The 17,670-nt window shown below is 40.5% G+C and overlaps 1 protein-coding gene across 1 annotated transcript in view; it reads right to left on the bottom strand.

Moving 5' to 3' along the window:
- The window catches only part of LGR5 (leucine rich repeat containing G protein-coupled receptor 5), an 86,845-nt gene extending 70,209 nt beyond the window's left edge, over positions 1-16,636 (bottom strand). Inside the window, exon 1 of the mRNA XM_048941128.1 lies at positions 16,386-16,636. Coding sequence (XP_048797085.1) covers positions 16,386-16,600 — 215 coding nt within the window. The 5' untranslated portion in view covers positions 16,601-16,636. The remainder of the gene's footprint in view (positions 1-16,385) is intronic.
- Positions 16,637-17,670: the final 1,034 nt, after the last annotated feature.

The following is a 17,670-nucleotide window of genomic DNA, read 5'->3' as shown; positions in this document are numbered from 1 at the left end:
GCATTACAGATCACAGGGTACAATGACACCCTGGCCCACAAAACCACCTTAATCAGGGCCTCTCTCTCATGGCACCATCCTATTTTCAAGTAACAATGCTTTCAAATGAGCCGAAAAGATGTACTTTGCTCCCACCATTACAATTTCTGCTCTTCCTTTCTTCACCCCTTTCAAAAACATGAAAGCATTGGATTGCTAATTACTTTCATCCAGCCTATAGGAAAATTAGTTTATCTTCCTGATCAAAGCAAATTAGGCAGATCATGGCTGATTAGAATGCAACAGTAAAATCTCCATACTTTCTATTCCACCCCCTTTTCTCTCAGAAACAGGGCCTGTGTCAAATATGTAGGTATTTCCCACGGCCAGTCTGGACTCTGTTTCCAACAGGCTCTGAGGCTGGGACAATGGTTCTTACACAGACACTGAAGTTCTTTAGTTCAGTCATTGTGCACGGAAAGAACTGGTAACCCCTCAGTTAGCATTTGATGAAACATCTAGATTTACATATTTCCCTAATTGCATTTTTTGAATGTGAGTGAGATTTATCTGACCAAAGTTAAATGCTTCCTTTATTCTACTACCCAAAATACAAATCTATACACTGCAGGCAGAGCTGCATTTGGTTCTGACCCCATCACTACAATTTTGATTTTCACTATAGTGGGACGAAGCATTGTCTACCTTAACTTCTCATAGCATAACTTAAGAATGGCTTGGCTAGATGCTTTCAAGATCCCTGCTACATTACGTTGCAAAACTGGATGTTACTCCTTCTAAGTAATTGCTTTAAGCAGCACTTTCTACCACTCAAGTATCTTACGATTCACTTTTTGCCTTTCATAACTTGTGTTCTACGGCTTTAACAGATGAAAGCCAAGCTATACCGCTACTTTATTTATAACCAATTACTATAAATTAACAGTAAATCTCACATTTAGCTCCATTTAAACATCACTATGCAGCTGCCCATTTGAAAATAAAATGGTTGCCTTCTTTCACTTCAGTGGGCACAATACAAAACATCCATTGAGCTATTCCTTTATTGCAGCTGCCAATGCCCAGCCGACTTTTAACAAACCAACCAAGCGTAATAACAATGCAGCTGCAACATTTTATGGTATTTCTGTTAGTTCTCTTTTGAGACTGAAGGTGTTAATTAGGAATCAAAGAATACAACCCTGCCAGCTTTCTTTCACAAACTATGCACTGGCCACTGCAGTTTTCAGAAGAAAAATAAATCTAATAAAGGGACAAAAATGTTGTTTGTCACACCAGTAACGTGTATTTAAGACCCTTTGATCATGAGCTTTTTATGTAGTCTTGTCAGACAGGCTGAAAATATTTTTTCCTCTCTTTTCTCCTTTTTTTAGGCTTTTCTGAATACTGATTCTAGGGTTGTCTGGCAAGGTGAAAAACCCGATAGGCACTGGAATGCTCTACAGGTTAAAATGGCTTTGCTAAGTAAGCCAGCCTTAAATCAGATCAAATCAAAACTGTTCACTTTTTTGATTCAAGTGTAAATTGTTTTGGAACACAGATGATCTGTTTCTATTATACAGCTTACTAGTTCTATCTATCATTTAATATTTCAGATATTTTAATGGCTGTGTTTAATATTAATGTATCATTTATTTTATGGAATCTCATTTTAAATTCTCAAAAATGAGAGTTTGCTGGAAGTTGTAAAATATCCATTACATACATTTTTTTCACGTGTACCATAAGATATACGTATGCTATATTTTATTTATACTTACTAACTGTAATCGTATTAGAGTATCATATATTCAAAGGCAGCAGCATGAAGTCATTACCTTTAATCTTTAGTCAAAGTTAAAACCTTAAAATAGGTTTATGAAGTTAGCACAACTGAGAATTAGTCAAGCTTGCTAGCTTACGCAGCAAGAGCTTTCACTCTTGCCAAAATCGTGCCAAAATCCATTAATCCTGCCAGAGAATGGCAGAAAGAAGTTCTGCTTGTTGGTTTAATAATAATGAAATGTACATGCTCTTAAGGCTACCTGCAGAGTCTTCTGAACTGCAAAACAAATAACGTCAATTTTAAGAAATACTTTTTACAAAGGGATATATAACAGCTTTCTTTGCCTTAAACACTATGGAGGAGGCTTCAAAATACAGCTTTGTTCATCTTGTTAGACTTTTAATGCAAACCCTTATCATGTTATATATATATATATAAATATATATAAAATGTTATTACAAAATATATTTGGTACAAACTTGATTTATATGCTTTGTTACCTGACATAGCTATGCCCATTTTCTTCTTTCAGCATAGAATCTCCTCATACAAAAGCAGAAGAAACCAAAACAGACTTTTTTTGTAAGCTGTGAAGAGTAACAGATTTAGGATTTCCTGGAAAGACAAGTTTCCTACGAAGAAAAACAATTTAGATGGAGAGGTGCTCCAAGAAAAAGTGCCTTCTATGGTGCCAGCAGGTGTCTACATTAGCAGGTCTTCTTCAAAGAGACTGCCAGCCACATTTAAACAATATAAAATATAAAAATTAATGTAAAAATAAATATTCTAAGTCCCAAATATTTGTAAGAACTTCATTCTCAATCTGCATACAAACACAGAAATATATTTGTGTTCTACCAAATGTAACTTGCAAAGGCAATCTTCTGATATCCGTTCTTTGTCTTATCTGATAACATCATATAAAGTGAGATGAAATTCAGACAGAATAGCTACAAACTTCTTATAAACAATCCCTTCCTAGATCTGGAATAGTAAGCTGAGAAGCTTGAGTAAGCTATTAGCTTTCCATTGTAAGGCATCTCCTTCCTATTTTAATAGTTTAAAGATTGAAGGGATAAAGATCTTAAAAGCAGTACTATCACTTTCAGATGCAGACAGCAAACAGAGGCTTACTGGGAATGGATCTGGCATTGAGTAGATAATATGGAGGTAACAGTCCCCACATTTGGATTACTTGATATCACACCAGTTACACCATGATCTGTCTTTCCTTCCAAACACAAAATAGGTAGTTCTGTATCTGTGTCCAAAACTACATCATTGCCTAACATACTAGAATACATGATACATTGGTATCTAATTAATCTAGTAAAACTAGTCTATCTAGTAGAACAACAGCTATATTTCCTTTAACAAAATGAAATATTCAGATACTGATAACAATTAATGATTCCTAAATCATAGAATGGCCTGGGTTGAAAAGGACCACAGTGATCATCTAGTTTGAACCCCCCTGCTATGTGCAGGGTTGCCAACCACCAGACCAAGCTGCTCAGAGCCACATCCAGCCTGGCCTTGAATGCCTCTAGGAATGGGGCATCCACAACCTCCTTGGGCAAGCTGTTTCAGTGATCACCATCCTCTGTACGAAAAACTTACTCTAATATCTAACCTAAACCTCCCCTGTCTCGGTTTAAAACCATTCTCCCTTGTCCTATCACTATCCACCCTTGTAAACAGCTGTTCCCCCTCCTGTTTATATGCTCCCTTCAAGTATTGGAAGGCCACAATGAAGTCTCCCCGCAGCCTTCTATTCTCCAAGCTAAATATATCTTTATATATTTTACACTTCATATAGAATTTATAAGCGTCTGTACAGAGCTTCTGCACCATATGGAACCATTGCAGCTGAAAGTAATTAACCAGAAGATGCAAGTATTTCCATTGGCTTGCATTTGTTTGTCTCTAGAAAACAGACAATACTATGTGTAATAAATCCAATCATTTTAACAGAGACTTCTGTGTAGAACTAGCAAACCTTGTTGTTGTTGTTGGGTCTTCATGTTCCTGCTTGACAGTTCTGAAGAGTGAAGCTGCTCCTAGGATAGCTATGGGATAAGCTGCCTTTAAGTGTTTTCTATTTTCTCTGTGAATTGTATTGCTGTCCTAAGTAACCTAAATTGGGAAGGAAATATTACTTGTAAAAAAATGCAGAAGAAACCTCTAGCTTTCCCTGCCAGACCTGGCTCTTAGAAGCAGCATAAGCTTTACTCCAGTATCCCTTATAGAACTGTTCTTAATCAGTATTCTTAATCAGCATCTTTCAAAATCAACTGCATGTTGTATTTTGTGAAATACTGAAAGACCAGCATGAGGTACAGAATTGGTATTAAAATCAATCTTGTATTCATTTCAGAATATAACTCAGCCTTGTGTATATGCTTACATGCTGACATCTCAAATGTTTTTATACACGGTGTGAATCACAGAATCATAGAATCACAGAATTGTAGGGGTTGGAAGGGACCTCCAGAGATCATTGAGTCCAACTCCCCTGCCAAAGCAGGTTCCCTACACCTGTTTACCTGTTTTTTGGAGGTTTTTTTTGCCATTGTTTATGAACAGTATTTCATGGTCAATCTTGTTCTTTCGTTTCTCTAGTTAAAATTTTTATCCACCAATTTAGTGTCATATGTTAATGCTCCAATGTATTATATCAACGCAATTTGTGCTCTGAGTGCTTTTCAGCAATTTTAAATTAGTGTATGATCCCATGGCAGCAGAAGACAGCAATTAAGCTAACCATCACCTTGCCTATTACAACATATAACTAAGTAATTTTACTAAATCCAGTGGTCAGAAACAACCTTGTCAACAAGATTGTAATGAATATTAAATAAATGAAAACGTTATCAGGAAACAGCATTCATGTTTTTACATGAGCTGCATTATCTATTCATATACATCTTGATGTAGAAGTAAAGATTAAGTTTGAATTTATAAACATTGATAGGATTCCTTTCTCCACATTTAGATCTTCATGCACTGAGATCATAGAGTCACACAATCTTTTGAATTGGAAAGGACCTTTAAAGGTCATCTAGTCCACCTCCTCTGCAGTGAACAGAGACACACAGCTAGATCAGCTTGCTCAGAGCCCTGTCCAGCCTGACCTTGAATGTCACCAGAGGCAGGACATCCACCACCTCTCTGGGCAAACCAATTTCAGTGCTTCACTACCTGTATAATAAAAAGCTCAGCCTCAACTATTTTTTTTTTGTACTTGCCCTGATGTTTTAGAAACTATTCAAAGCTCTTTTAACTAGAAGTGAAAAACATATACATATTACATCATTAAATACTAAAGAATGATACACTCTGAAACCACATTGTAGAATCATCATAGTACACAACTTCAAAGCCTATTTTTTTACTATAACTACTGACAAATTCCACCTCCATCAATTTCAACTACATCAATAATTCTGCTGTAGTATATAAAGAAAAATTCTGAGTTCCCTTTGTTCTGTGTCATCCTCCCCACCTGGAGCAGCCCTGGGCTGTTTCTTTCAATCCAGCTTGCACAGTGGTGAGCCACGTGTTCCCAAAGTGCACCTGAGGTCACTGCAGTAGCAACAGGCCTTCTCTAATTGCACCCAAGGGGACCAATGCAGGAGTTTGCCTGTCACACTGCTGAACACCTCAGCCTGTCTAATAAGCCGGGAGCTGCTCCATCAGTCAAAAAGCCTACAAATATACCAGATGTTTGTCAGACAGAGTCACACTGGAGAGTAATGGTCTGAGGCATTTTGTTGCGATGGACTTAGTGGCACGGAGGAGCATTCAGACTGGAGTCTAAATGTGGCAGTAAATATTAGATTACCAAATGTTTTATATTTTCAAATTGCTTCAGATGAACAACACTATGCTGCTGTCAGCAAACAACAAATAGAAGGCATAGTGCACCTCTGATTTTATTTCATACTTTTACAGCTTGATATGTATTTCATTTATCTTTAATTTTAGTAATGGTGACTGAAGGAACAGAAGTACAGTGCTACAAAGTGTTTTTTCTTTTATGTCTTCCTGTTATTGTTCTCCTGTGGCTAGGACAGCCAGCCATTACTGAATGCATACCATTACACGATGATACACTTATTTCCTTATGGTCTAATCTTGATCAGAACAACCACTTTAATGCTATCTTATGAAAGCTGAGAACGCTTTCAATGGAAGCCCTTAGTGCTGTGATAAACAAAACCACTAATGAATATAATTTACAATTAATTAGTCTTATTGTGTTCTCAGGCAGTTATTCATTCACCAAATATGAAAAACAAATCCGTTTGCATACTCAACACATAGTGATATTTGGATAAAGATTAGACTCACTGCGACCCAACAGAATGTACTACAATAGAGCTAACTGACATTCCGGGAGCTCAATCCATATAATCACAAGGAGATGCTATTTTAGCTTCATTGGGAACTGAACTGCTTCATAATTAGTTTTCACAAGCCCTTATCAGAACAGATTAAACTAGTGGCATGTTGACAGCATGCAGCATTTTCCTATATGCTTCCCACACAGAGATATAACAGTGAATATAATACTATCCAGCAAGTTTGGGTATTGCAAATTCTTTATGAAATCTGATGCTCTTACAGCAGTGCCCCATGGTCAGACCCCCATCGGCAGCAACACAGAGCTACATGCCTGCAAGATGCTATTGTTGTGATTGATGATAAATGTAGAAAACAGACAACATCTGGCTTCAAGTTTACAGGATTCTTCACAGATGACTGGAGATAGCCATTAAAGGCTGAGGCACCAATATGTGGACAAATGTGATTTGATAACTCTATTTGGTGGGATGATATCTGTCCATAACAAATACAACGAAAGCATCATGGTGCTACATAAGCATCCTCCTAAAAAAACAAAAAAACAAAAGACCATAAATCTGTTGCATCAAAAATCTGAATGCAATCACCAGCAACAGAAAAGACTGAAAAATAGAAGAAAAACCTCGAACTGCTGGAAAATCTGAATAGCTGATCACAACTCTATGACACAAAGAAACTTTCACAGAATCACAGAATTGTAGGGGTTGGAAGAGACCTCTAGAGATCATCGAGACCAACCCCCCTTCCAAAGCAGGTTCCCTACAGCAGGTCGCACAGGTAGGCCACAGTACTCCAGATGAGGCCTTACCAGGGCAGAGTAGAGGAGAAGGATCACCTCCCTCGACCTGCTGGACACAGTTTTTTTAATGCACCCTGTGCCATTGGCCCTCTTGGCCACAAGGGCACACTGCTGGCTCATGGCCAACCTGTCGTCCACCAGGATGCCCAGGTCCCTCTCTGCAGAGGTCCTCTCCAGCAGCTCATCCCCCAGCCTGTATTGGTGCAAGCAATTCTTCCTCCCTAGGTAGAATACAGATCCTGGCAGAATACAGATCCTGATACAAGCAAGACAGAAATGATTACTTGGTTGCACGTCTATTTTTTTTTTCCTTAAAATAATTTTGACTTCTATTGGTTTCATAGACAGATACCCTGCACAGTAATGACTTTTCCTTCAAGAGCTACCATATTATGACTGAATGTTTTAATTTAATTATATTAATACTTTTCTAAAATCTATGAATTTTTCAAACTGAATTTGTGTTAGCAGTCCTAATTCTAGAGAATCAAGTTAACTCCATCAGTATAAGCAAAGAAAAGCCTACCTGAGTCTTCCTTGGCATAAGCATTAAATTAAACACATGGATGGAGTAACATGCAGAGATAAATCTGGCACTGGGTTTTTTTCTCCATTCCCTCTGATGATTTTTTTTTTAATATTTCACCCTGAAAACCCTAGAAATACTGTTAATATGATATTCTCCTACATATATCAGTTTCTACACAACGTTGGTTTTTTTTTCTATACCAGATTATTTTTTCCCTTCATCAGTATTCAGCAAGTGTTCAGAATTTAAAAATAAAAATGCATCTACTTTGACATTTCCAGAATCTACTCTGCTACCCTCCTTACCATCTCTGGTCTTCAGGCAGACAGGATGCTTGTCTTGCCCTTTATTTTCACATCTTCTGTCTTAGTCAGAAATGTTCTGGCACTCAGCAGTTCACACTACTCTACGTATGTAAAGGTAACAAGTCAGATGAGTAGACTATATGCTGTGAAACAGCTTTTCCATATGCTATTCTCAGCACTGTGAGCTTTCACACCATCCTTTGTCAGTGCTGACCTAAGTAACACCATGTGAACACCTCGTCTTCTTCCCAGTTGCACTTTCACAGTGCCCCATACTCAAAACAAACAGCAGCAGCACCGCAAACCCATACTTTGCACCCCACCACAACCATACTTATGTGTTACTTCCAGTAGGTCCAGTTAGTCACACACCTTTCAGGTAATAACTATGCCAAGGTAACTGTACCCTATGAAATTCTATTGCTGACACCTGGCACAAATGAAAACCGTGATTTCCATTCCTGTCCCAGGGGTTTAAAGTTGGTTGAGCTGCCTGATGAGAGCCACGTTTCACTGCTCCACAGCTCCAGTATAGACAGATTACTGGACTACCTCTTGCCTCTCTCCACAATGCACTTTTAATGCCTTTGTTAATCCCTTTGAAATAGTGTGTGCCTGTTGCAGGTTAAATTCAATACACTGAGGCTTTATACAGGTACACCCCAGGACTGCAATTTACTCCCTGAGACCTTTGTCAGGTCACAAGGTTGAACCTGCACTTCTTTTGGCCTTTTTCCAAATCCTTGTCTTTGTATAACTTCAGCATGAGTGCAGGCAATACTTCCAAACATATGGATCCTGTATTTTTTTGTCAGCAGGTCAAATATTGCTTTCAGATGCCTGCATAGGTTTTACTTGTTGCAATAAGAATCGTATATATCACTCATTTGAGACTACGTAAGCAACCATGAGCAAAACTGAAAGGGAGATGTACACACACAAACACACACACATACAAATCCTCTGGGATTTCACCTAGTTTTACCATGTCATACTCAAATTAGCACTTCATTATGTGCTTTTAATCTATTGATCTCCAGCATTTATCAGTCACTACCAAATTAGTTAAATTCAGATGTAGATAGCTGTCTAACCCATACAGTAAGATCACAGAATTGCTGCGTGACTTGCTTGAAGTCGTAAATTACTTATGACCGTATTCAGCAGCAGAACCCAAAGGTCTCACTATCTGGATCCTGGCTATTGATCACATTCCCTTTTTGCAGGAGCAGTTCCTTCTCTTTCCTCATGCCTCCAAAATGGCAACTTCAGTGAAGCAGGGCATTTAAGAAATGCTAAACTTATTGGGCTAAGAGACTTAAAGGCAAGTTAGTCATCAAGGTGGTTTACAACAGGTAAATTTCAGACATGGGTGAGAGAGAGCTTTGTCTTATCTTGTTTCCTTTGCCAGCTATGACCTACTTCTCCCCACAGGGTATACAGAGACTCATTTACAAACTCAGTGAATGCCAAATCAGTGCAGTTACACTTCTCTTAGTGCTGACATCATCTCACATCTGCTCTCTCATTCACTAAGACTAGCATTTATATTATCGCAGGATCCAGAAGACATGGTGTAACTGGCATCATAAGATGCTTACTGCTGCAGAAACAAGAGCTAGGAAGTTTTATTCCTGCCTAACAGTGGTGCTATAACTGTTTAATCCTCAAGCAAAATGGATCAAAGTGTTTGGTAAATGAACTAATAGCAAAAAAACATAAAATAGAAAAGTATTAGCACTAAGCAAGCAGTACTGAACACCATCTTTACACTCCCTTCAAAGCCTCAAGAAATTATTGAACAGGTTTTATTGGCATAGTTATGTATCTATAAGCACAACCAAAGTTCTTAAGATGAAAAGGGTTAAATTTATACACAATCATTATATAGATTAAGTCTATATCCCACAAATACTTCTGCCTTACCCAAAAACTTAATACTTAAGTGACATTAGTAAGCATGATTACAATCAATAAAAAAAGAATTCAAACATCTGCAAGAGACTTTGTGAGATGGAAGAAGCATTTGTTTCTACTGCAAGGTGCTGATATGCTTTGGGCACATCTACCTACCCGCACACACCTCTACATGCAAGAGTGTCCTATTCCCAACCAAAGCGATTCCTGCCTTTCTTGAAATACTACCATACAAAATATTTCAGTGATAGTTATAAAAAATCTATCTATATATATAAAATTGTTTACTTGCAATTACATAATTGCTGAAAGATAGTGCTTTTCTCACTAAATTATGTACACATTTTATATAAAACTTAAAAAAAAAAAAAAAAAGAAGGAAATACAGGCTTTTAGGTTCTTTATTACATACCTAATGCTTTAGGCTGTGCAGTGAGACAGTGTAGAAGAACACTGTAATAAAACTATGTAACGCAAATGAATTCATATTTGGGGAAGGTGAGAATTGCTTTAAAATTACACAAGACCTTGCTCCTACAATCATTTGCACATGTGATTTCAGTAGAACCACTCCTGACACTACAGATAAGTATCCGAATAAGTATTTGCAGGACTGAAGCCAAATTATACAATCGGGCCTAAACTAAGAGTCCATTTGTTACCAATAAAGTCCTAATTTGAGAGTGGTTAATTATTACAATTATCACTGCTGGATAACAATACACTTTAGAATAATTACTTTTGCAGCACTGTCTAGACAGGACACTCCTCTTTCCTAGAGGTGGACATTAGTGCTGAGGCCACTGATTCTAAAACCTAAAGCTCGTAGCTAAAAAAGAATAATAAAACAAAGCAAAATCAGAAATCTTAAGGTGATACAGAATGCACTGTCTCTGCAAAGGCCTTATCAAGCTGGGGACATCCTGTATTAGTTCCTGGGGATTTGCATTGCTATCCCACTCCTTTCCTGCTCAGAGTAACAGGTGGTGGTTGTATCTAATTGTGGTGGTTGTACCTTGTACCACTGAGCTTGTGCTCTCCCCACTTGAACAATTGCTTGTCTCCAAGCAGCACTGATAGGTCTTTCTCAGCTCAATAAAAAAGAGGCTCCAGGATGGAATTCAGAGTGAGTGCTGCTGCTTTAATACTCATTCTGAGGTCTCTAGTTCAAAAATTCCAAGCTGTTGCCATAAGCTTTTAGAAGATAAAACACAAAACTATGCTTCTTGGATGAAAAGGAGGGGTACCATGAGTTACTCTCACATAGTATAAGGTGCTCATTCTCTTTGCTTTGTGCAGTTTTCATCTAAATCTCCTTTCCGAAAGAGAGAAGAGGACTGTACTCCTTCAGTGAGCAATACCACTTCAGACCCTGCCCCTCCCCAACTACATTTATTTCTTCTACAATTCTCCAGGCCTTAACTTTCCCACACCTGATCAGCAGAAGAGCACAGACATTACTCAGGCCTCATCAGCAAACAGCACAGAGCGTGTAGCATAAGGATTTGCCACTTGAATTGCTAAATCTCTGAGGAGTAAGCACGCTTTGATCACATCTCATTCTTTTTTTAAGACGTTAGGGTATTTTCTTTGAGCTGAAGTCTAAAGCTGTTTTGGTATGTCAAAAACACCACATCATGTTCTGCCCTCAGTCGGTTTACTCGGAGCCAAAGGAACCACACCTTATTTACCATGATTTTTACTGGGAAAAGAATCAGATCTGCTGGACAGTTCAAGGAAGTAAGTGAAGGAAAATACCATAAATTGCATTAATCGAGACCACTTAAATGACCAACAGAGAATTAGGAAAGCAGTGCATGTGGATGAAATATTATCTTTGGCCAGCAAACACAGAAAAAAAGAAAGATCTAGACAGCAAAACTAGTAGCAATTTTATACATTTGGAAGACAAATCATGTCAGAGCAAAGACTGGGTTAACAAGGGAGCAGTTGAGGGAAGTCTAATCTCCGCTGGCATGCTGGCTGGGAAGGTCAGCCTGGAGCACGCGTTCCCAGCTGGAGTCGGGCCCCCTCTGCCCGGCCAATTGTCCCGTGCACTTCAGACACCAAACCGAACTGAAGGTGCCTCCACCCTGCCAGCTCCTTGTATTCTACCAGCCTAAAGAGAGCTTCCTTTTCCCTGTCAATTTATGCAGCATTTCCACACAGTAAATGCTACAAAGGAGAGATGTAGCGCGAGCGCCTTTTTTCCCCTCTGAGCAGCACAAGACTGCTCAGCCTTTATACTCAGAGCAGTGTAAGGAGTTAATTTGAGCACTGTATTCTCCAGTGTGAAGAGCGACACTGTCAAACTCAATCTAAATTTTTTCACAAAGAAACTAGCTGAGAGTTGACACATTATGTTTTGAAATTTAAAGCAAGTCCCTTGGAAGCTGATGAACAGGAACATTAAATAGGTTGTCACTTCCCTGGTTTTCATGCATCTCTGATTTACCTATGCATACATTTTACTTCTCTATACCAACCATTGCCACGAGCGGAGTTTTTGTTTCAAAAAGGGAATGTAACACCAAATTCCAAACCCAGAATCTGGATTTACCTTCATCTCTCACTAGGATGAGACTCAGATTATGACCTGAAACCACATGCTGAACATTTAACGTATTTCAACTAGAAAGGAGAAAAAATGGTTTATAAAGTTTGTAGCTATGTAAAGAAATCCTTTCTAAGGAAAGGCAGGCATTTTACTAGCAACCTAACACCTCGGACTTGTCAAGGGATCTGCAAGTTGCAAGAGTCTTTAAAGAGCTTGCTCCTGCTTATGACGATACCTCGCTGTCTGATCTCCCCGAAACACTGCAGTCATTCCCATGGTACGTTAGATGAAGAGGTATACAGATCTTGATCTTGCACTGTGATATTAGAATGTGATAATAAAAAAGGGCAAACTTACCCCAGAGAGTCTGGCTTCATGTTTTTGTATATTCCTAACACAGAAATCACCGTCTCATTTCAGAAGTGCAGACAATTCATGCAAATGTACTTTTTAACCTTCCAAGATAAATAATTTTTCTCCCAGAATTGTCTTTTTTTTTTTTAATGTTGAGTTCTCTTAAACACTTTCAAAGACCCTCAAAAACTTCAAGTGTGCTTTACAGGAATAATTATTATTAAATGCAATATTAAGGAAATGAATGAAACAGAAGGCCAAAGTTTATCCAAGGAATACATTATAAAACTTATGATATTCATAGGCTTTACTGTAATACTGTCAGTGTTAACATAGTTTTTAAAAAGAATATCTTTTTAACAAGTAATTCCTATAAAGGATTAACAGTGACATGAACCAGATTTTTCTAAATGTTACTATGCAGACTTATAATGTACTCAAAAGTAGCATTTTAAAAATGTGATTAACACTTATCCTGAAATAACATATTAAGTAAACCATGATGGAAAAGGTAATACACCATATCCTGTGATAGTTACCCATGTATGTACATACATCTGTATCAATCCAAGGTTGTAACATTATGAAAATATTCCACTTCAGAGTTTCTTGTTAAGGGCTTTATGGAAAGTTTCTGATCATGAAGAACACAGCAGCTGAACTGTCAGACAGCACTGGCATTTATGATTGATTTTCTTTTCTGTGCTATCCAACCATATAACAAAGACCCTCAGAATCTTTAAAGGCTATATTCTGGATTGTCATCACAAGAGATATAAAACAGTCTTTTTTAATATACTTGTCATATTAAATATTCTTGAACAGGAGTAGCCAAATCTTACGCTATTTTTAATGAGCAGTTATGTAGGAGAAATAGGCTGTGGTTAAAGAATGGAGTTGGGATAAGGTATTCTGGCTTTAATTACTGACTTTGTCATAAACTTTAACTTTGAGCAACCCCCTTTTTTGCCTCAGTTTTCCACATCACAATAAATGGTAATAATACTTCACTAACTCACAGGCTTGGTTTGAGAATTAATGAGGTCCCTTGTGCCACAGACTTGTAGATCCTGGCTTCTTCTTTTCACTGCGTACTGATAGGAAAGTGACATGTTCTTAATTTGAAACAGAGACTCAGTGCTGCCCTTCACAAGCACATGGAATTCACATTAATGTCAACAGGAATTGCGTTACATACACTGTATGTTACATACACATTATTTAGCCTAGAAGCAAATGAAGAAGAAACGGCAAGAAACTCCTGGATTCTCCGTGTCTGTTCTTAAAATTCTAACAGTTCATGGCAGCAGATACAAAAGCATCAGTGAAATTATTTTTGATGGGGGAACAAGGATTGAAACTTTATATGAGAATGTGGAAACATACAACAGGTCCAGCTGTAGACTACATTTGGCTTTACTGCAAGAGCACCTTCATACAAAAAGCAGAATCTAGGCACCATGACATTTCATCATCTGTAGATGTTTGTCCCAGCATAAGACAAATGTGGCTTTGGTATTTGACATTTTCACACAATATCCAGCATACAACAAGATATCGTGTTTGTTCTTTTTTTTCCCTATGCAAGTGAATGAGACATGAATGATAGAAATTCAGAAAAAAAAAACCAAAAACAAAGAAACAACCAAAACACAAACACAGTCTTAGCATAAGGTAATACCACAGGCAGTTTTTAGCCAGATGTATACACTGTACTATGGGGGAATTTGCCGGAGAAGATGTTCTTTGTTGGAAAGAGAGTTAATTTGAGCATAAAGCTTTAACTTCCTGCTTTATTCTAAAGCAAAAATTGTCGCAACACAAAAAGACATTTGTGTTTTGTTCAGAAAACAAAACCAAAGGCAAAAGAATAAATCAAGAAGCAATTGGTTGGGCCACAAAGCTTATGGAAGGAAACATCTCTATAACAAACAGGAATGTTTTAAAATTTACCATTGCTTAGCCATCTAAAGAAAATGAGTCTTGGCAGTTCTGTACGGAAGGCAGTCAGGAGCTACAGCTCTGCATAATTAGGCAATAATTAATCAATCCAAGTATAACAGCCTTGTAAGTGTGGATGCACCAATGTATGCACCAGTCTTTTACCCACTTGACTACCGCATGCATGCAAACAGCCTAGGTCACTTAGAAGTCTGCCTGCCCCGCAGTGGAGTTTTCACACTTCAGGGTGCATGCTACTGAGCAGAACAAAATTATTGACTAGAGAAGGACATTCTCCCACTAAAGGACAAGAGGATTGAGAAAACAAAAGTGTGGAGCAGGTCATAAGTCTGCTTAGAAGCAGATTGCTGGAGACACACAGCTTTTGAACAGCAGACGTGCACAGCAGTGGTGTTTTGACATCATCATGCATATTTATGTTCTTTTTCTCTTCATAAAACAAACAGTAGGCTCTCAGAAGTTCGGTTTGTTTTGTGTTTTTTTCTTTTTTTCTTTTCTTTTTTTTCTTCCAATTTTAGCATTCCTACAAGCAGTACTGAGTTTAGAGCATCTTCTTCTTGACACAGGACATGTACAGTTTAAATACGTATGCCATTATACATTCATTACATATAATGACTTTCTCTCTGGTAATGACTTTCCCAAGCACAAGAAAGTATTGAGTCATGTGTGTGCCCCAAATCCTCACCTGCTGCTTGAAAAACCAGTGAAAAATTCTGTGCGCACCTTAAAGACTGCATTTCAGTTGTGTGCAGCCAAGTTCTGCTCTGCTATAAGCAGCCATTAAATACCATGGGCTTCCGCCTTTTAACGTTACTAATAGCTTTGACTTTGAAATGTTTAGGATAAAAATAAGCTAAAATTGATCTTATGGAGATAAATTCCAGAAAAGTATTGATGTGCAGAAAGAAAAGGCTTTCAGCTGCACACCCTCTTTCAAAGCCACTATTTTCTCTCAACTAAGCTCTCTTCTAAAACACGTTTTATTGGTTGAATTTCATTTCTACCTTGCCTATGTTGTCACATCTGTCATTTCTAGCTGAGTTCCATCCACTTCCCCAGACGCAATGTGTGTTCTATGCCCTCTGAAGCACAGCAGTGACAAGTTAGCTCAGAATTACCACGTCAGGACCACACAGGCACGCAGCCCTGGGAATGCATCTTCACAGCAGCCACAGTAGCGCGGATGTCAGCAGTCACACACAGGTGGACAAGACAGACACAAGAAGTGCTGGATACGGAGAAGCATCCCACTAACAAGCTACTGGCACGCAGCCGCGAAGATCTGTGTGAAATCACCACGAAGGGCACTAGGACACCGTGCACAAACACAAAACCAAGCGAGGCTTAACGACGAGCCATCTCAAAAGCAAGCAAAGAAAGAAAGTTTCCCTGGAATTACTACTGTTATTACAAGAAATGCAGCAGTTTTCTGCCCCGGCCGCTCCGCACGGCGCGGCGCAGCGCGGAGCTCACCTGGCGCCGGCGCAAGGCTCCGTGCCGCAGTGCTCGGGGCAGAGCGGCGACTGCGGGACGGCCCGGCCACCTGCCCGCCGCTCTCAGCCGCTAACCGCGCCGGCAGCAGCCGCAGCTCACGGCGCTGTCCCGAGAAGAGAAGGTAGAGATAACGTCCCCGCGGATCTAATCGAGTCTCTGCTGTTGCAGCCGCTGTTAATTAGCTTCCGAACGGCACATCGCATGGCGATCCTCTACAGACACCGAAGCGGGCGCGGAAACAGCGAGACGCCCATAAACGCCTTACAGCCCGCCCGCTGCTCAAAAAGCCGCTCGGCTCTTATGGAAGTCGCCCCCTCCCGTCCCGCACTTACAGGTAGGAGGTGAAGGCGCTGAGGTTGGCGGGCACGGCCGTCAGCCCCAGGTCGGAGCAGTCGGCGCGCAGCAGCATGCCCTCCTGCTCGCAGCGGCACGGCGCAGGACAGCCCCGCGGCCGCTGCCCGCCGCCCCGCGCCCCTCGCCGCAGCGCGGGCAGGCAGAGCAGGAGAAGGAGGAGGAGGAGGGCGCGGGCAGCGCGGGACGTCGCCATGGGTCCCGGCTCGCGCGCCCCGCGGCCGGCTGGGCTCGTGGAGCTGCTGCGGCCGCCGCCGCCGCGCCGCTGTCTGTGGTAGCATCTCAGCTTACACGCTGCTTTAAAGCCCTGCGGCCGGCACCGCGCGCCCGCTGACGCCGCCCCAGCCTTGCCCGCCGTAGCGCGGCGGCCCTGTCCGCGTCGCCGTGCGAGCGAGCGGGCGGGCGGGGAGAGGCGGGAGGCGGGGGGTACCCGGGGCGGGGCGGCCGCGGCGCCTCAGGGCTCGCCTCAGGGCGGGAGCTCCCTCGGGGCAACAGCTCCCCTCAGGGAAGCGGCGGGAGGGGAGCGGTCGTGAAATGGCGGTTGGCCCCCTCTTTCCCTCCTTCTTTTCCCTCAAAACCAAGGGAGTGGGGAGGATGGCAAAATGTTGAGCCTTTTTGTTGTGCCACAGCGGTGTTGTGGTTGTTCTTTTTTGTCCCCCTCCAAATCGCACCACAGGCTCCAGGCTTAGGACTCGCAACCAGATTAATAACCACGTTCCAGCCCAAGTCTTGTTCAAACTGGTGGCTGGATGGTTGGTCAAGCTGCTTGCTGTGCACCGCAGAGAATTAGTTAAAGGTTTTCAGCTACGCCGTCTCTACAATTAAGTCTGAAATGAGAGCCTAATGAAAAGGCTGGCAAAATACTGTTTTTTACATACCACCCAGGTTCTAATCCCTATTCCCACCTCTGGACCATCGCTGGATGTAACCCGAGCTGCAGAAGGACCTTGCACTGGTGCTCAAGTGCTCTATTTAAATTAATAAAGAAGGAATCTGCTGTCTTGCTCTTTAGGCTGAATGCTTTGTCAATTTAGGCCTATGGGTTGGTGGGAAGCTTTCTCCAAGCATCACCTTACTCTACACTAATGAGAGTAGTTGTTGAAAGCACAGATTTACAAGAAAAAATGGCCAAGTAGAAAAATTCTGCAAAAATTAGTGTGCTGTAGGGTGACCTTTTCCACCCCAAATCTCAGACTTCCCATGCCTAATGTCTCTGCAAAGTAGCAGTAGTTCTGTTTCTGAACTGCATGGCAACTCTGCCCATGA

Source organism: Lagopus muta, chromosome 1 (assembly GCF_023343835.1).
Source record: "Lagopus muta isolate bLagMut1 chromosome 1, bLagMut1 primary, whole genome shotgun sequence".
Lineage (NCBI taxonomy): Eukaryota > Metazoa > Chordata > Aves > Galliformes > Phasianidae > Lagopus > Lagopus muta.
This window is presented reverse-complemented; position numbering and strand designations above follow the sequence as displayed.